The sequence below is a fragment of the Meles meles genome, chromosome 14 (assembly GCF_922984935.1).
Source record: "Meles meles chromosome 14, mMelMel3.1 paternal haplotype, whole genome shotgun sequence".
Classification (NCBI taxonomy): domain Eukaryota; kingdom Metazoa; phylum Chordata; class Mammalia; order Carnivora; family Mustelidae; genus Meles; species Meles meles.
The window spans coordinates 6,705,405-6,725,606 of record NC_060079.1 but is presented as its reverse complement, the minus strand read 5'-3'; the positions used below and the strand labels follow the sequence as shown (position 1 = coordinate 6,725,606).

At 48.3% G+C, this 20,202-nt stretch overlaps 1 protein-coding gene across 9 annotated transcripts in view; it reads left to right on the top strand.

Moving 5' to 3' along the window:
* The window catches only part of SPATA13 (spermatogenesis associated 13), a 146,146-nt gene extending 126,361 nt beyond the window's left edge, over positions 1 to 19,785 (top strand). For 6 of the 9 annotated variants that reach the window (XM_045977875.1, XM_045977873.1, XM_045977876.1 and 3 more), the window contains 9 exons: positions 519 to 655; positions 2,216 to 2,395; positions 2,742 to 2,927; positions 4,815 to 4,994; positions 6,743 to 6,975; positions 10,596 to 10,725; positions 12,582 to 12,954; positions 13,952 to 14,026; positions 15,607 to 19,785. In XM_045977875.1, coding sequence (XP_045833831.1) covers positions 519 to 655; positions 2,216 to 2,395; positions 2,742 to 2,927; positions 4,815 to 4,994; positions 6,743 to 6,975; positions 10,596 to 10,725; positions 12,582 to 12,954; positions 13,952 to 14,026; positions 15,607 to 15,782 — 1,670 coding nt within the window. In that variant the 3' untranslated portion in view covers positions 15,783 to 19,785. The remainder of the gene's footprint in view (positions 1 to 518; positions 656 to 2,215; positions 2,396 to 2,741; positions 2,928 to 4,814; positions 4,995 to 6,742; positions 6,976 to 10,595; positions 10,726 to 12,581; positions 12,955 to 13,951; positions 14,027 to 15,606) is intronic. The other 3 variants (XR_006814869.1, XR_006814868.1, XM_045977874.1) reach the window with 3 other exon arrangements.
* The last annotated feature ends 417 nt before the right edge of the window (positions 19,786 to 20,202 follow it).

The following is a 20,202-nucleotide window of genomic DNA, read 5'->3' as shown; positions in this document are numbered from 1 at the left end:
AGAATGCTGCAGCCACCCTTTAAAGACCTTTCTCCCTTCTTTGGCAAAGGTCTGGTGTCATGCCTGACCCGGTATTATAAATTCCAACCTTTTCACGTTATGGACACCTGGAGAGAATGACCGCGTGTTTCCACTTGGGACGCTACCAACGCAGGACTTAGAAATATGATCCGCATTTATATATTCTGTGTCCACCCTGGAGCACACGTTGCCAGCCACGTCACACCTCGTTTACTTAGTATCCTAAGTGACCAAAAATGCTGTGGGTTAACATCGGCAGTATTCTCTGAGATGCTCTCCTGCCCGCTCACTGTAAACTCGGCCCCGGCTCCTCGCACAACTGCTGCATTTGGATCGATAGAGCTGCGGGAATTTTCTAATGGTTTCTTATTCTGGGTAAGACAAAAGTGATTGCTTCCCCTTAGGGGTATGTTCTCAAAGGTCATTTATTTTGTCACTAAAATTTTTTTGTGTTAGCTGTGTCCTTTTAACCATAAACCTTGCTGTTTCTTTTTCAGTCTCTTCAGATGGAGGTACTGAGTCCGCGGCCTTAGTGGATGACAACGGCAGTGAGGAGGACTATAGCTATGAAGACCTGTGTCAGGCCAACCCCAGATACCTGCAGCCAGGCGGGGAGCAGCTGGCCATCAACGAGGTACTTGAGTCACACCCAACAGGGGCAAATCTTGGATACCCAGTTTTCAGGGTGCCGAATCACTTCAGACTTTGCCCTTCTTGCTTCTCTCTTTTTCTTTCTCTCTCTCTCTTTTTAGAAAAGATTTATTAGAGCGAGCGAGCTCGCGTGGGGAGAGGGGCAGAGGGAGAGAATCTCAAGCAGACTCCCCACCACTGAGTGTGGAGCCCAACATGGGGCTCAGTTCCATAACCCTGAGATCATGACCTGAGCCGGACGCCTAGCTGACTGAGCAACCCACGCAACCCCTCTTGATTATTTCTTACCAAACATATTCTAACACCTTGAACTCTGACATTCTAGCATTTCTGAGGACAGTTTATGTGACTGAGTTCTCCAGATAACTATGCTCGTCACCACTCTAAGTAAAAGAGCAGCATCTGCTGCTTGATGTTCGGGTAGCGCTTTTCAGCTTAAAAAATGCTCTTCCTAGTGTCATCTCGGAAAGATCTCACAGCCGGTCTAAGAGGTAGATGTTAGAATTATTACCCATATTTTAACAAACACAGAAGCTAAGAGGCCACGTCATTTGCTCATAAACGGCAGAGCTGAAGTTAACCACGTATTTCTCACTACAGATCTAGTGTTCTTTCCACCTCTGTGCGTCTTCACCCGTTTTTATGGAACTCTTTCCAGAAGGCACTTACCAGCTTTTGGCATTCTTGATTAGAGCCTGTGGAGTGTCCGTTATCCGTGAGCTAGCATCTCAGTTAGTAATACCCGCTGTCGCTGTAGAGTGTGACGATGTCCCTGGGGGCGGAGGGGACCTGCAGCCCCACCCGTGGCTGTCTGACAGACGAGCTGTGTCTGTGCTTTCCTTTTTAAAGGAATCTGCTAAGAATCTGGAGATCAAGCTGGTTCTCTTTAACGGTCGTGAACTATAAAGTTAGACTAACAGTTTATTCAGACTGTGAATGAAGTCTGACAGACAGAGATCACAAGTGGGCAGAGAGGTAGATAGAGAGAGAGAGAGAGAGAGAGGAGGAAGCAGGCTTCCCGCTGAGCAGAGAGCCCAATGTGGGGCTCGATCCCACGACCCTGAGATCATGACCTGAGCTGAAGGCAGAGGCTTAAACCACTGAGCCACCCAGGCGCCCCAGACTGAATGAATCTGAGGAGTAAGTTCTAGGTGAAGTCCTGAGGGTCTTGCAGTCAAGTATGCGCACAACCGTTAGAGGCCTGGCTCCGTGTTGTTTGCTCAGAAGCCATTTTGGTGGTGAATATTCCAGATATTCACATTCATTAAATAACCGACATACAGCTGAGTGAGCCATTTTTTATACTTTCTTTTAAAAAAAGTAGATTTGGGGTTTCCTTTAAGAGCTTATGAGAGACGCCTACCTGATTTTGTTTTCCCTAATATGGAAACTCATTTTGTGTAACAATCAAACGCTAAGTATTGACTGCAAGCCAATGGCATGTACGAGGTAGGAGATGTCCTTGTCCCCCTAGGAGAGCTCACAGCGTGCCCCTTGTTCTTTTTCCACCTGGTTTTGCACTAAGCATGTGTCCCCATTGCAGCTGATCAGCGATGGCAGTGTGGTCTGTGCAGAAGCCTTATGGGACCACGTGACCATGGATGACCAGGAACTGGGCTTCAAGGCAGGAGATGTCATCCAGGTCCTGGAAGCCTCTAACAAGGACTGGTGGTGGGGCCGGAATGAGGACAAGGAGGCCTGGTTCCCCGCAAGCTTTGTCAGAGTAAGTGTGTGACGCTTACAAACCCTTCTCGATCTGTGGGGGAGTGGTAGAGTTGTCGTGTCGGGCTCGAGCCCCCTCAATCCAGGTTCAGTTCTTTGTAATCAGTTTAATGAAAGCTTTCAGTAATTAGACTGGATTGAAGGCAACGTTTCAGCCATGGTCAGCTAGTTGTTTGACATTGCTGCTGTGGCTGGAGCACTGGCCCCACTGTGCTTCTGTGAGTACGTGAAGACTTAGCCTCGGACCTTCCTCGCGGCCGCAGAGAAGCGGAAACCCTGGGGGGCCTTCCGCCTGCTTCTGTTACCGCCTTCCCCCAAGTCACTTGTCACCTGTGTGTGGCCCGCAGTTGCGTGTCAATCAGGAGGAGCTGTCGGAGAATTCCAGCAGCACCCAGGGCGAGGAGCAGGAGGAAGATGCCGGCAAGAACCGCCACAAACACTCGGAGAGCAAGCACCAGATGAGGACCAATGTCATCCAGGAGATCATGAACACTGAGCGCGTGTACATCAAGCACCTCAAGGACATCTGTGAGGTAAGACCCCAGACCCTGTGGACTCCCCAAGGTGGTCCTCAGACCCTCATTTTATACACTTTTCCGTAGCCCTCCCTTTTCCTCACGCCTTTCGGTCCATGTGGTTCCTGCACAGACTCCGCCCTCATCCAGTGCTTGTCTGCCCCCGTGAGCGTCAGCGGCTCTCTGTTGCAGTCCGTTTTCTGGGCGCTGTGCAACTAGCGCTCTGAGGACTGACCTCCCGAGATGATTCAGAGTGAACGCCTTCCAGAGGAGGCAACATCCTTTCAGCGAAACCCACGTGATGTTACAAAGGTCTGTCACTGTTTACAATCACAGACTCACAGATGCGGTTCTGAGCCATTTAGATGCGGACCAAAAACAAAGAAAAATTGGTTTTACCTGGTGATGTCCAAGGCCATGTTCTGCAGTGTCGTGGTATTCTATTAGGCAATAAATTTTACTTGTCCAGGGACAGTCTTCGTCTCTGTGGGTTCTGTACGAGCCTGACACGGCGCTGGTGCTGGCCCCGTCTCCTCATTCCGCTGTCCTGGCTGTGAAATGTGGAGTTCTGCACTCTCAGCTGGGCTGCGGACATTCAGCGCTGAAGACAAGCAAAAGTGAGACAAGTGCCTGTTTTGGAATCGGATTAACTGGCCCCATAAAGATAGAGCGATGTTTAGCTATTTTTTTTCTTTTTTATTTATTTGACAGAGAGAGAGAGAGCACAAGTAGGCAGAGCAGCAGGCAGAGGGAGAGGGAGAAGCAGAAGCAGGCTTCCCCCTGAGCAGGGAGCCCGCTGTGGGGCTTGATCCCAGGACCCTGGGATCATGACCTTAACTGAAGGCAGCCACTTAACTGACTGAGCCACCCAGGCGCCCGATGTTTAGCTTACTGATGCTAGCTATCTTGTTTCCTATAAGTGTCTAGTTAAGGGAGTTTCTTTAATTCACCATTTTAGGAAAAGAAGTCATGGCTAACAGTTGTTGGGCTTTGACTTTGTGCTGTCCTTTGACCTGGATTAACTCCTACAAACACTCTCATCAGCTTGTCCTATTGCCACGCCCCCTGCTCCCCCTTACAGAGGAGGGAACTGAGGCACATCGTAGGTACTGTGGTGGGGCTAGGATTTAGATCACTCTGCCTTAAAGCCTGTGTTTTGAACCTTTATATTGTCTTTCTGTTACAGGTCATACCACATAGTCAGTGGTATGTATTTTATCAGCCAGTCTGCTCAGGCTGTGTAATTACATGATGCTGATTTGGGGATACTTATTACACATATCTGTGGCCTTTCCGTCCCACTGCACTAACTCCTACCCCAGCCGTCGTACAGCTAGGGTGTTGTACATGGAGAATGAATAGGGCTCTAATCCGTGCCGGCCTTGGATTAAAGAGCTGCAACGTTATGTTCTCTATGGAACGTAGGTGATGGTGGAACCCTTGGGTCAGATGTTCTTGGCTCTTTGCCGTGGCACTGAGCCGGCTGCATGAGCTCTTCGTCAAGCTGTGGCTTGCTGTATTTGACAGGTCTTCTCGGCTATGAAATGAAATTAGGGATGGGAGAATGATTATCTTAAGAGTTTAGAAAAAGTGTGACAGTCCCAGTGTTTGCACTTTGAAATATTTGAAACCAATCAACTTCGTTTCAGGAACATAATCTGAAAACTGTATAGTTTCTTTCTGTACACATCCAGCCACATGCACCTGTTCTTGTTCCTTTTGTTTTTTAAAATATTCATAGCCCCCGGGGTCTCCGAGGTATGACTATCCCAACAGGGACCCATAGGGTTAAGATAATTTTCTCTAGTTAATAATGGCTTTGGGTCCCCAGAGCTAAATTATTCAACTAAATAATTGCTGTAATCTCCAGATTAATTTTTTAAAAGTTTACTTTGCTGTTTGCAGGGCTATATTCGACAGTGTCGCAAGCACACGGGAATGTTCACTGTTGCACAACTAGCCACCATTTTTGGAAACATTGAAGATATTTACAAATTCCAAAGAAAGTTCCTGAAAGACCTTGAGAAACAGTACAATAAAGCGGAACCTCACTTAAGTGAGATAGGATCCTGCTTTCTTCAACACGTACGTCACCTTTTAGTTCTTCTTTCCAGCGTCCGGTTAAATAATTTTGAAATAGTTTCCACTCTAGAAAGGAGTCCTTTTTGTTCTCTTTCTTGCTTTGTTTGCTGGAGTAATCTCCTAGGGAATGGAGATGTCAGCTGTAAATTAAGTTGCTTCGCTTATATGGTTACTCTTTACCTAAATACCTCAAGATTTCAAAATATTCCCACTTGTATGCAGTTTTGAGGGCTTTAGGAGGTTGTATGTGGAATAATCTCTCATCATACCTATTGTGTGTGAAGCATGGTTTCCAGGGTTTGCTTACATGAGCTCCTGTACTGCTACGGAGAAGGTATGATTAATTTACCCATTTTCCACATGCAGAAACTATAGCCCAGAGAGTAACTGACCCAAGGTCACACCTGAGTAAGGGGCAGGTGTGGATTCAGACTGAGGTTACCAAAAAACTGCTTTAGAACAGTCTTGTGATGATAGCGGGCTCATAACTGGGATTGACTAACTCAATACTAACAGATTTCACAGGAAGGAGACTTTATTCCCAGCCCAGATGGGTGTAGTCACTGTGATAGCGACAGCAGTGACAACAGCTGCCTCACGTGGCGCTCGCTGGGTGCTCACGGTGACTACACAGAGGCAGGGTGGGTTAATGTTAAACAGCCAAAAATAATGCCGTGGTGGCCCCACGTGTGGGAAGAGCAGCCCCACAAATGCACCGGGCCTCTTTGGCCAGAGCAGAAGGTTCTGAGAGAGAGGCTTCAGAGGTCATCCAAGGTCAGGCTGCGGCGGGGCAGGACCCGGGGAAGGGGGAGCCTCTGGGTGTGTGGCCTTGCCGGGGTCCTGGACCACCGGAGAGTCTAGCTGAGGGCCAAGGGGTGCTGCTTCTGGGCACAAGGGGCTGGGGGCTAGGGTAGGCTGGACTGCAGCAGGGATGCGGAAAGACAGCGATATTGGTAGGGGATTTCGAGAGCCAGCTGACAAAACTGTTCTCGGGGAACACGGACAAGCAGCTGTTTGAACCACTTGCAGGCTGTTGGGGCTCAGAGAATTGATGGGTGGGTTGGGAAAACCTGTCTTGCAGGGAAATAGTCTGGTGGGCAACATGTTGTGTTGGGCAGGGACAAGGATAAACTGTGCGGCAGGACGCAGGCTGAAAGACGCACAGCTGTGGGCAGGGTGGGCGCCTAGGAGCCGGCAGCCCCGCCTCAGTGGACTGGGGGAAGCCCACCACGCCGGCACGGGTTGGCCAGCAGGGCGGCAGCAGACTGGAGGTGAGAGGCGGAGGAGAAAGGAAGTGATCCAGGGGCTTCCGATCAGACATCAGAGGGGACACGCGTGTGGAAGCCAGGTGGCAGGCTGGTAAGGAGAGGACTTGCAGTGAGGGGAGCAGGTGGTGGCTTTGAATCCTGCCTTCATGGTCCTGATTTATCAGTGAAATCCAAGAGGAGGAGGGGGAGAGAGGTGGATTTGTGAATAGTGCCTGCCTTTTCCTTAGAGCAGAGCTAGGGCAGACACAGTGGTGGCAGAGGGCTCCTCTCCCACAGAAGCCCCGTGCGACTTTTGGGGTACACAAGTGGGACCAGGGCGCCAAGTCCTAGAGCTGCCACCCCACAAAGACAGCCCCTCCCCCCACCGTCTCCCTTCCAGCCCCAGCCACACCTGGTCTGTATGTGCCCCTCCCCCCACCTCACAGAAGAGGTCGTGGCCGAAGCTGGCCCCTGGTCTGATGCAGCTGTGCTTCTGCTTCCCAGCAAGAGGGCTTCGCCATCTATTCCGAGTACTGTAACAACCACCCGGGCGCCTGCGCGGAGCTGTCCAGCCTCATGAAGCAGGGCAGGTACCGACACTTCTTCGAAGCTTGCCGCCTGCTCCAGCAGATGATCGACATCGCCATCGACGGCTTCCTCCTCACGCCAGTGCAGAAGATCTGCAAGTACCCGCTGCAGCTGGCCGAGCTGCTCAAGTACACCACGCAGGAGCACAGGTGGGAGCGGCGTGGTGGCTGGTAGATGCATGCGCGGCGCCGCACCCCAGGTCCCCGGGGCGGCGCTCAGGGCTTCCCAGAGTGGCGGCGGCCCGGGGGTTTAAGGGTCCTCTTGATGCTCTTGGTTAGTGGTTAGCGTCATGGAACAAATTGTCACTTTGCTTAGAATGTTCGAGATTAAGAGGTCTTGAAACTGGGGTTGTTGGAAGAGGCTCCAGAATATCCATTCCTAGAAACAGTAAAAAAGTAGGAATAATCCTTAAACGGTGTCAGGAGCATACAGGGATTTGTATTGTACTGTTGGTCCTTAAAACTGATGTCTGTTTTATAAATCCTCTTTTGTAGCTATTCAGTAGTTAATAAGAACAGTTTTTTAAAGATTTTATTAATTTATTTGACAGAGATCACAAGTAGGCAGAGAGGCAGGCAGAGAGAGAGAAGGGGGGGAGCAGGCTTCTTGCTGAGCAGGGAGCCCGATGCGGAGCTCGATCCCAGGACCCTGGGATCACAACCCAAGCAGAAGGCAGAGGCTTAACCCACTGAGCCACCCAGGCGCCCCAAGAGCAATTTTTAAAAGACACCATTGTGAATACAGTTTCAGAAATACTTTGCTCCCCGTCCCACAGCAGCTCCCCGTCGGAGCAGTATCATGTACTGCAACAAAACGCTACTTTACAGAAGGGTGAGGACTACCAAAGTTTAAACTTCTGGAAGACTGGGGAAATCTCAAGGATACAGCGTAATGTGTAGGGTTAGCTTGGAGAGGCATCCTGTTGAGGTCCTGTCCAGATCTAAGGCCTTTCTTTTTTAAAGATTTATTTAAGTAAAGAGACCACATGGAACGGGGGGAGGGGCAGAGGCAGAGAGAGGGAGAATCTCCAAGCCGACTCTGTGCCAAGCTTAGAGCTGGACACAGGGCTTGATCTCACAACCCTGAGATCATGATCGGAGCCAAAACCAGGATTTGGGCATTCAACAGACTAAGCCATGCACGCACCCCTAAGACCTTTCAGATCCATTCCACCCCATCCCCTTGTGCTTGGAGCATGAGGCTTCTCATCACAGTTACCCCAAAGCTCCATTTCCTTGTGCGACTTGCTTTGTCCTTAACTGAGTTCTAGGGGAGCCAAAAAGGTATCCATTGCTTACTTAATAACAACTCCCTGTTTTCTTGCATGTGCAGAATAAAGTGTAACCATGCTGTGATCTTTTGTAAGATCTCACCCCTTCGGTGTTGGAATGGGCAGGTCATTCTGTGCCATTCCCCGAGATGTGCGGGTCCCAACTGTGTGGCGTCTTTGGGTGGCACTGGTTGGGCATTGCTGTGTTCTCACAGCCACAGCCGGAATGCCAGTGGGCAAGGTTTTAGGATGAAGCTTACTGTCTTACGTAAGAATCAAACCTCTGCCGTGAATCCCGTGTCACTGGTACAAAGTTTTCCGTGCGCCTGTAGCCCTTGAACGGACCGTCTTGGAAGGTTCTAGTATGAGAGAGGGGGGACAGGATTGTAGCCAAAGGAAATATGCTGTGCCAAACCACAACAGTCGTGGGTTCTACCAGCTAAGTGTGGCCCTGACAGCGGTCAGATTACCTGCGGCAGCGCCTGGCCCTGGGGCGTGTGCTTAATGGCGCATTCTTTCGCCCTGTCTGCTGCCTGCTGGACTCCTGTGGAGACACAGGGCTTGTGAAAGGAATCTTTTTTCGCACTTTTTTTTTTTTTAAAGATTTTATTTATTTATTTGCCAGAGAGAGAGATCACAAGTAGGCAGAGAGTCAGGCAGAGAGAGAGAGAGGGAAGCAGGCTCCCTGCTGAGCAGAGAGCCCGATGCGGGACTTGATCCCAGGACCCTGAGATCATGACCTGAGCCGAAGGCAGCGGCTTAACCCACTGAGCCACCCAGGCGCCCAAGGAATCTTTTTTCAATTAGATTGGAAACTCGAAGGAGAAAAAGAGCTAGATTACCAAACAGTAGAAACTAGATATGGATGCTAGTATAAAGAATTAAGATTAAAGGAATAAGAGAAAGGAGTTCATTGAAATAGATAAAAGGGAAGAGAGCCATATGTTTTTTTTTCTTTTTCTGATGGAAAAATAAAACTTGAGTGCGGGGAAAATAGCAAAGTCAAGAGAGCCACAAATTTGCAGAAAATGTTAAAAAAATACACCATGATGAGGAACTATAGAAAATCTGTAAGAGAATAAGAGGCAGAGACATCTTGACAGACGTGGACAGGCAGATTGGTACATTTCAATGTGGCAAGGTGTGGCCAGGGGACTATACATCATCCTTTAATTTTTCTTTTATAAGGACATTTTTCAGTATGAGGCCTTTGCCTGTCTCACTATTCCCCCCCCCCCCCCCCCCCCCCCCCGCCCCCAATCCTTTTAAAGGAAATGACAGAAAACCCATTTCCTTATCTTCAGGGGAAAAAAAAAAAAAATTTTTTTTTTTTTTTTTTCAAAAAACGATTATACTCTGCCTCTTCTCTAGAATTGACAGAACATCTTGAAGGAAAAAATGTACAATTATTATGTACACGTTCTTCGTTGCTGGAGGCCTGCGGTGGGTGGTTCCTCCATTATTTTGGCAGTCCCCTGTGTCTGTTTTGTTCTTCCTTTGTGCTCCGCTGCTGAGTATGAATAGGCCTGTCTAGAGGCAGCAGGGTCTGCCTTGTGGGGGAATGCCCAGGGACTTCCCAGGGGCTGAGTTATTGTTGTTTGGTAAATAGACAATAGCTGCTTCCAGGGCTTTCTTTCCTTGCTGTGCAGGAGGATATAATTCGGTGCTACTGAGATCCGAAAGCTCTATCTGTCTCATAAGACACAGGAAAGTGCTGGAAAGCAAAGAATTCAGATCATTAGCTGGATGATTGGTTTACATGTCCCCAGATTATTAACTCTGAGCAAAACCTGAATGTCATACTTCCCAGTACAAGCCAGGCTCTGTTGTAGTCTGTGTGGCAAGTAGAACTGTAGTTTGTTTCCCTGGTACCTGCAGTTTTAGAGGCAGAGGAACAAGAGCCTCCTCCAGAGGACGTTGCGGTTTGCTCTGACTGTAGCATAAGGAAGCACCAGAAACAGAGGTCCGCCAACGAGCTGTGTATGGTGTCAGCATTTACGTAACTCCCCGCGTCGAGCCTCTGTGGCTTGTGTCCTCTTTGTGTCCTTTCTCGAACATGGTAGAAGATGAGACTCAGAGCGAATAATTTCTCTTGAGAATGGTTAGTTATTTTTAAAGTACTTTATATAGCAAAACTGGCTGTCTGAGAACCAAGTCAGTCATAAAGACTATCCTTTCTTTATTTAATGAAAATAATCCATTGCACGGTGACTAAAACTTTATTTCTTGTGGCATTTACTTTCATTCATTGTGATTTCTGGGAAATGAATGAAAAGATTCTTATTCTGAAGAATGCTGGATTGCATTCGGTCATTTCCCTTAACCTATGGAGACTGTGGTCTATTCATGGAGGAAAAGAATAAGGAAACAATGGCCGTTATTTAAATGCTACTCTGTCTAGACTATTCGTATACAAATCCAGGATGGAGTGTATTACTTGGTCAGTCGGGTCTCATGGGTTTCAGGTTCTATGGTTAAAACGAGCCTCCCACTTTACAGTGATTACAACAACATAAAGGCAGCCTATGAAGCCATGAAGAATGTGGCCTGTCTGATCAATGAGCGCAAGCGCAGGCTGGAAAGCATAGACAAGATAGCGCGGTGGCAGGTGTCCATCGTAGGCTGGGAGGTAAGTGCGCACCCCTTCCCGCACCTGCTTCGCCGTCCAGCACTGCTCACGCCCTCCCTCTCTCTGGTCTCGTTTGATGACATTCTGTGACACCCTGTGACTGATACGTTATAACGTTATATTCTTGGCTCTAATGGTACATATATTTTGAGGCAAGTGGTTGAATCTTAACAGTCAGCTACTTTATCAGAAACTCACTTCCACCAAAAAAATCAACTCTGAAGAATGTCTGTAATTAATGTATTATTTACGCTCTGTCTTTCCTGCTGGAAAGTATGTTCCATGAGACCAACTGGAGAACATTTTTTTAATATTTATTGATTTGAGAGCAAGAGGGTGTGGGGTGGGGAAAGGTCGAGGGAGAGTCTTACACAGACTGAGCTGAGTGCAGAGTGGGACACGGGGCTCTATCTTGCGACCCTGAGATCACTACCGGAGCCGAAACCAAGGGTCGGACGCTTAACCGACTGTGCCACCGAGGCGCCCCTGGAGAACATTTAGAATACAAATAGTGTGGTGGGTGTACGGACTCTGGACTCACACTGCCTGTGGTTGAATTGGGTATGATCTGGGCAAGATTAAGATTTTCATCCTTAAGATGGGTTTGAAAATACTAGCTACCTCATAGAGCTCTCACGCGGGTTCTGGAAGACGGTGGCAGGTGCAGTGCTTGGCCCAAGCTGGTCCCGCTGGTCCCGCGTGCATATGTGCACGTTTATTTATTAAAACGGCGGCGGTTGTGTTTCCTGCGTGCCTGGCGCTAGTCTAAGCCATTTCTGTATGTGAACTCATTTAATGATCTCAGTAATCCCGTGGGGTAGGAGCTGCTGTTACCCCCATTAACAGATAGGGGAATGGAAGATGGCAGGGTTAAGTGGCTTTGCTCGAACCACGAATGCTGTTCTGATTGTTTTCAGACCAAGTGAAATTCATCGTACATTAAACTAATTGGGCAGAACTCACTGTGCCTAAGAATTAAGAGAGTTTGGATTGGGAAGTTAGGTCTTTAACTAAAGTAGGTTACAGCAGTGAACGCTGGAAAGAAGTACTTCTCTTTCAGGGGCCATAGAGCCTTCTGGAGCTTGGATGGGCCTTCAGACATCACTGCATTAAACTCTCCTACTTTGTAAGTGAAGAATCTGGGGCGCAGAATTGCTCTAGGCAAGCCAGTAGAAGAACTATTTTGGGGTCAAAGTAGTTTTTTGCCTCCACCAAATACTGTGTATGACTGGGATTAAAGGAGGATAAAATCTTATAAATCCGAGACCAGTGTTGTACCGAATACCACACAGTTCCATTGGGTTCGACCCTACCTAATACCGTAAAGATGTGTTTTTTCCTTGTGTGCTTGGACTGTGACTTTTAGGGGATAATTCGTTGTCAGACGTTTTACCGATACCTTGCTGGCTCTTTGCCGTCTGGTCTTTTGTTTCCAGTATCCTAAGCTAGTTATTCTGGGAGCCATGCTCCATACCAGACTGAAAAGCCAGAGCCCCAGAGTCTAGAGCAGTAAGTTCCCCCCACTTAGAAAGCCTCCTTGGTGTCCTTATTCTCCGAGGAGCAGCCATTTCAGACTGACGGGAGTCCATTCCTCCTCGTCAGGAAGACCCTTCAGATAGCACAGAGGCACTGTAACATTTTCCCACTGGGCAGGAAATAAAGAAAAGAAATTTCACACACACAAGGAGATGAACCACCCGTGTTTGGAAGTGGCCTTTTTTAGCCCTGCTGGCCTGTGAATGGATCTTCTTTAACTGGAAAGTGGGAAAAAGACTGTCAGGACTTGTCCTTGGATCGTGACACATTCTCACGCAATCCGAACGGGAAGGTCTTAAGATGCGTGTTCATCCTCGCAGGGGCTGGATATCCTAGACCGCAGCTCCGAGCTGATCCATTCCGGGGAGCTGACCAAGGTCACCAGGCATGGAAAGAGCCAGCAGCGGACGTTCTTCCTGTTCGACCACCAGCTGGTGTCCTGCAAGAAGGACCTGCTGCGCAGGGACGTGCTCTACTACAGAGGCCGCACGGACATGGACGACGTGGAGCTCGTGGACCTGGAGGACGGCCGGGACAAGGACTGGAACCTCAGCGTGAAGAACGCCTTCAAGCTTGTCAGCAAAACCACGGACGAGGTTCATCTGTTCTGTGCCAGAAAGCAAGAGGACAAGGCGCGGTGGCTGCAGGCCTGCGAGGACGAGAGGCGGCGCGTGCGGGAGGACCGCGAGATGGGTGAGCAGCGCCTCTGCCGCCGGCCTCAGGCGCCGGCCCCACAGGCTGGCTCTTCCCAGCCCTCTCCCACGGGGTGCACATCCTGAATACAGCTGACCCTTGAACAACGCAGGGGTTGGGGCTCCGACCCCCGCCCCAGTCAGAAATCCATGTGTAATGCTTGACTCCCCTAAAACTTCACTAGTCCCAGCCCACTGTTGGCCAGAAGCCTTACCGATAATATAGTGATTAACACACATCTGCTACGTTGTATGAAATACATTTACAGCGCTGCCCCGTATTTATTGAGAAAACCCTACATATAAGTGGACCCACGCTGTTCAACCCCATGTTGCTCAGGGGTAGCTGCGCCTCTGAACTTGCTGCGGGACAGCCCATGACAGACAGAGTTCCTACAGGCAGCATTTAGTCAGTCGTCTGTGTGTTGATACTCACAGTACCCCACAGCACCCAGGAGCGGGTCCTGCTTGGGAGGATGTCGTCCTAGTGTCCGTCCTGGTGACAGTCCTTGCTGCTTCTCCATTTGTGATCTTCTCAACCACTTACAGTTCCTCGGGGAATAAGGTTCTTGGTTGCGGGTTATGTTGAACACCTCAAGGTTAATATGGGTTATTTTTAGTTTTGCTCTCTAATGGTGTCACTTTTTAAAAACTTTATTTAAGTTCAATTAACGAACATATAGTGTATTATTAGGTTCAGAAGTAGAGGTCAGTGACTCATTAGTTGTATATCACCCCCAGTGCTCATCGTATCAGGTGCCTTCCTTAACGCCCACCGCCCAGCTCCCCCATCCCCCTGCCCACCACCCTCCAGCAGCCCTCAGTTCGTTTCCTGTGGTTAGGAGAGTCTCTCCTGGTTTGGCTCCCTCTCTGGTTTGTCTTATTTTATTTTTCGCTCCCTTCCCCTATCCTCCTAGGGAATCATATGATAATTGTCTTTCTCTGATCGACTTATTTCACCTGTTTTGAATGTTTGTCATGTCTTTTCCTAAATCCAGGAATGGAAATTTCGGAAAATCAAAAGAAACTCGCCATGTTAAATGCTCAAAAGGCGGGACATGGAAAGTCAAAAGGTAAGTTTTGAAGAAGGCTTCGTCTTCTTATCTCCTTCACGCATATCAGGGTGGGAATTAAAATCGGGGAGAATGAAGTCGTTAGCACGCTGATGATCAGCTCCCAACACACAAGAGACGAACGGGTGAAACTCAGAATGACAGGGAACAACTCCCCTCCACCCCGCCAGTAGGTGGTTTAGACCAGTCTGCATTCGGGTTTGAGTGTGAGTATGCTTCAGTACATGCCGACGTTTGAACATGAGCCTGTAAGATGTGTTTTGAAATGGTGCGGAAGAGCTTCTACACCTCCCCAGCCTGAGGTCGTGCTGGAGTTCTTCCTGGGGCCGGCCAGCTCGCCAGTCCAAGGCAACCCAGCAGCTCTTGCGTGTTTCGGGCATGCACGGAGGAAATCTCCAGCCCCAAACGGCTTATCAGTGCAGGCTGCATTCTAGCGTTGGTAAGAAAAAAGGGTTCAAAAGTCCAGTACATCAAGAAATGAGCTGGAAAGAAAACACACTAGCTCATTTAGAGCAACGAATCCCTACCCTCCACGCACATTAGAATTGCCTGATGGCTACTGAAGATGACCAGCGCTCAGGTCACACCTCATTGTCCTGATGAGCAAAAAAAGATTTTATTTTATTCATTTATTTTTTTTATAGCACTGATAATAACACATGATCTCACCGAACGGGAATAAAATAATAAGGATTTTTATTCCAAATATTTGTTATATTCTTAGAACCTTTTCTTCAGATTGACTTCCTACACTTAAGAACAATTTATCCTCTGAAGTGTGTCCCACTCAGGATTTTCATAACTGAAAGTGCAAAAACAAGACCAGTTAAGCCCAGGATGGTGATGTGCCGTCCACTGAGGGCCAAGAAGAATTCATGACCAAAACAACCCTCAGTGTTCCCATTCCCCGTTCCCTCCGCCCAAAGGCAGGATTCCCTCCACCCCCACTAAGTGATAAATAACTTTGAGGAGGAAAAAAAAACCCCACCTCTCGTTCTTTTTTTGGATCTCCACGTCAGTGGCAGGTGACCAGTAAATACCCGTTTGTTAAGAGTGTATCCGTTTGTGTCAGCATCTGCCAGAAGTCACTGGCTCAGCAGCTAGGCACCTGAACGGAGGGAGCGCGTGTGGTGGTGGTCACCTGCCGGGCCCCTCTCAGCAGGGAAGGCCGGGAGAGCCTTGTGGCTGGTCAGGGCCAGGATGCCCTCTGGACTGAGTCCTGGCTCCCCCTAGGACCCACGCTCTTTCCTCCTGTCACTCTGACTTTCCCAGGTAGCTTGCGGTCCTGGAGCTCAGTGTCCCAAGTCTTCTCATTACCTCGGTGCAGATTTGAAAACCTATTCCAGTGAAACCGTTTCGATCATGCGATTCGGTTCGGGGACCCTGTTCTCAGCACGTTACTTCTATGAGCTCTTAATCCTCCCAGCAGCTGGTAGGTGCTGTTATGTTGGCTCTTAGGTGCACTTTGGGTTCATATGAATTAAGAATCAGCTAAGAACTCAAGTCTTGGTGCTGTTTTTCCGTTTCGGCTAATGAGTGACGCTGGGTCCATGTTCCACCCTTCTCCCCTCTCGAGTTAGGCTACAGCGGATGCCCCGTGGCCCCGCCGCACCAGAACCTGCACCCCCTCCACCAGCGCCACGTCACCGTGCCCACCAGCGTCCCCCAGCAGCAGGTGTTTGCCTTGGCAGAGCCCAAGAGGAAGCCGTCGCTCTTCTGGCACACGTTCAACAAACTCACCCCTTTCAAGAAATGAAAACAGGAGGCCACACGTTGGCTGAGGTGTCTGTAAAGAGGAGAGCCGTTTCTGTTTCTCTGTGTTCAACCCAGTGCTGAGAATTTCTTTCGGGGACCGGTGAAGAATAGAAGTCTTGGACGTGACCAAGGTGCCTCTGAAGACCCAGCTCCTCCTTGGAAGGGAGACGGAGGTCATGACGCACGGCCTTGATGTCCATGAGACCGCTCTGGGCCCTGTGCCAAGATGGCTGGGCCGCAGGAACCATTGACCTACTCGGCAGTGATGCTGAGCAGTGACCCCAGTGGGCATCACTGAGGACGGGCACACGCCCTGTTGCCGTTCCTAGGAGGGACTCGATGACGATGCCCCTTTGGCACGTGGATTCGAAGGGGACAGTCGTGATGGGGTTGGTACGGTAGCGTCTCACCAGCACCGACAAGCTGTTCCTGTCTTCCACAGTATTAGGTGACTTAGCACCTCGGTGCAGATGGCCGTGGTGTCCCCTGAATTGTTACCAAGTGGTAGTGCCGGCTTCCCCTGGCAAGGTGCGTCCACTACAGGCTAGAGGGAGAAGCGTGATGAACCCCTTCTGGGGAACGCGGTCGGGGGGACTTCTGCATCCTGAAGATGCGGCTGCTTTCCAGGGAGAAAGTGTGAGATCCTGCCACAGGGTGGACGGTCCTCAAGGCAGGTCCCTTCCCGCCGGTGTGTACAGCATGTGACTCCGCGTGCAGAAATCACACCTGCCTGCGTGTCGTGCCCTAAGGGACGGATCAGACCAGCCATTTGCAGTATGGAAACCCATTTACTTTAATTCTCTGATACAGACGAAACATGCACATGCACCCGTGGAAAGACATCGCAGAGCATCAGTGCGCTTTCCCACCAGTAGTTTCTGCAGTCCCCTCCGGAATAAGGAATGAAGTTACAGTGACCCGAACATTCCACCGAGAAAACGTGGTTCAGAGTAGCCCACCTTCCTCAGGACTCGAAGCTGACTTTGTTGCATAAGCCCCAAATGGTCGTGCTAACCCTGCCGTTATTCATCTGTCAGGAGGGTTCTGAAGATTCATTCTTTATTAAGGGACCTTAACAATAATACGTGTAGACTCAGACAAAGTGGTCTGTTCTAACGAAGGCCACATGGGCTGCTGTCTGGCGATAGCAATCTCCTCGTTGTCTATATTGTAAGAGTTGATGAAAATAACTTTTAAATATGTCTGGAGACGACAAGTTCTGCGAGGGAGAGGCCATTTAAATGTACTTAGTGCACTGGACGGGGGTATTGTCATCCACACTTTGGTTTTCTATGTGAGAATCCCCTTTTTGTACACTACTCAGAGTCCTGTTTTCCAGTCGGCCTGTGCTGGAGAGTAAACAAACCTGTAACGTCCTGGACAAAGGTAGAAACTATACCTCCAAGCATCTGGTCCCTCCTCCCTCCACCCCCTGCCATCCCCCCTCCCCAGGACCGGTCCCAAAGGAGATGACATCCCACATCAGGAAGACCTGATTCTGGGCATCTGGGTGGGCCTTCGAGCATTACCTGGAAATGTTTTCAGGTCTGCCCCCATGATGTGCTCACTTGGATGTAGGACGGCTGCAAGGTGCTGCTGCCCTTGGCTCCCCAATACCCAGTGTCCCAGGATAGAGGCTGCTTCTGTGAGGAAGCTTCCAGGAGGTGCTGTGGCTCCGAGTGTAAGAGCGCGCACGTGCACACGCGTGTGTGTGTATACATGCGCTTGTTTCTTCTGTGGGCAGATCTCTCGATTTTCGTTGCATTTATATAACCTAAAATTTTTACGAAGAACATATAATGACCTATTTTGAAAATGACACTTAAAATGCTTTTTGTGGACCCCTCAGCAATAACTAGGGAGTCTCTGTGCTAAATAGAGTTGTTTGCATATGCAACGATTTTGAATATTTTTTTAATACAAGAAAATTAGGGAAGAAAAGAGAACCATTTGCTTATGTTCAATTTTCAGTGAGGAGTCAGTTCAAGTAAAGAACCACTTAGTGGGCTTCCATTTACTAATGTTTCCAAAGGTGCAATGAAGTGATTGAAGTTCTGTGACCAATCCCACTGTATTTCCTATCAGAGCCCTGACTTCTGGTTGCCACCTGCCCCTCCAGGGCCTCTCCAGAAATAGCAGGAAGCTCGGGCACCAGTGCCTGGACAGTGCCCGGCGCCGTCCCTGTGAGCTCCGTGCAGGGTGGGGGGTGGGGTCAGTTGATCCCAACCCACCCTGAATAGGTTCTGATTGGCCTTTTCTGGTGATTTTGAAAAATGAGAAAATTTTTTAAGGTAGAATGCCTTTTACTTCTTTTAAGTCTGTTAATCTAGTTTGAGTTTTATTACCAGACGCATGAGTTTGATAAAGAATAGATGGCTCAGTATTCTAATTTTAGGTTTGCCCACTTTCCTTCTTGATGTAAGTCCTGTGCTCCACTTGCAAAGAACACGAGAGAAATAATCCAAGAGCCCCCGAATGGATTTTTGTATGGATTTCTTGGGAATCTTGGTTTCTCCCTTTTTCCTCATTTCAACCTCATATTGCATAATATGGATGCCCCCACAACACACACACACTCTCTCTTTCACACACACGCACAAAGATAGCAAAACACTTTGACAAATCTCAATTTATTATTTATGTTTCAGAACCTGTTGGAAGACAGTTGAAATGGCCTTGGCCTTGGGTCAAAAGCAACCTCCTCGATTTTCATCGTACCTAAAGTGCACAACCGCCTTGCAGTAAATCGTAAACAGTCATAAAATGGAGTGTTTGTAAAATCTTAGAGAAATCGCATTCTTCGTCTTTGGCCTGCAAGTAAGCAAAAGGCTGGCAGCAATGTACCAGAGCTTTCCTGGGGGACCCTTCTTGCTAGGTTGGTTTGTTTTGTTTTGTTTTGTTTTCAGTAGATCTCCTCTTTTCCCCTCGTAGATCTGATTTTGTCATTGAAAACATTTCATCCCTGTCTGCACGCTGTTTCTGAATCCGTTGTGCCTTTTTATACCTAATCCAGACGAAGACCAACTCCATGCCTGTTCAGAAAATGCCCTCAGTCCTATACCACTGTTGTCTGGACACATAGCAGAAGCGCATTTAATTCACTCTTTGTATCACAATAGAAGTCTTCTGTAAAAGCCATGATTCAGTATTTATCTGCTGGAAAACTCTCCATGCCCAAAACTGCTGATATTTCTCAGTACACATCAAGTTAGTTACCTAGCCAGAATAGAAGAGCCTGATTACCTGGAGTTAAGGAGAAAATTGCTGTCTTGTTATTTTGTGGAAGACAGGAGAAACCGACGTGTCCCTCACAGGACAGCACTAACAAGCGTGGGTACACGTCCTTCCTATGGCTGGCAGGCCACGGACGCTGGGCACAGATCAGCCGGGTCCAACTTCTCAAAAACATTGGTCCCTCTAAGCTTAACTGACACATGTTCTTATTCAAATTCCACTTGACTAATGTTCTCACTCTCAGGAGGCTTGCAGTGAAAGTAGAGCTCAAACGGTTTTGAGAAGAATAAGTAGCAACTCTCTGAACTTAAAAGGAAGAACCCAGAAACTTACATCTTTGATGCCGATGTTTTTAGCTAGAACACACTTGACGTTACTGTCCTTACTTAACTCCCAGACATCGACATTTGTATTTAGAAAATGCTCTAACAGATTCTGTAATTTAATAATTGGTCTTTTTGTAAATATTAGCATCAACTGTGTTTAACTTGCCTATTTTGCAGCTTTTAGTAACCTTTTCCTTGAATTTAACGCAACATCAAGACAATGTTGTTAAGTCACGTGCCAGCTTCCAAACTGATGAATTCGCTGTTGACAGCTGAACTATGTTGTACAAGACTGCTATAACTTGACATGTATTTCTGTTGAATGAAGTTTTTGTAAAAAAAAAAAAAATTATTTACAATGTTATTTGAATGATTTCTTGTAAATGCTGTGAATCTATATTTGTTGTTTTGTATCTGTATATTAAAGTTAATTTGCCGAACTGGTTCCAGTAATGTATCTGAGTAGTAAAATAAGACTATATATATATATATATATATATATATTGTTTTTAATTTTTTTTTTTTTTAAATAGAGAGCGAGTGCTAGGTGGGTTTCTGGCATTTCAAGCTCATTTCCTGTCTGGACACTGATATACTTCCTTTCAGTAAAAATTCATCCATGGACGAGCAGGCTTAAGCCAGTAGACAGGTATGGGAGAAAGGGCTCCCAGAGGAACAGGGAGGAACCACTTGACTGACGAAAGGCACCATGGCTTGGAGAGAGAAACCCAAAGTGCTAAGGCCCCCCTCTGCTCTCTAGACGCGGACGGTAGATGAACCACACGTGCCTTTGGAGACACTTCATTTCAGAGCTGCTGCCCTGGTGGAGATGAGGCCGCTTCAGCAGGAGGTCGGCTGCTT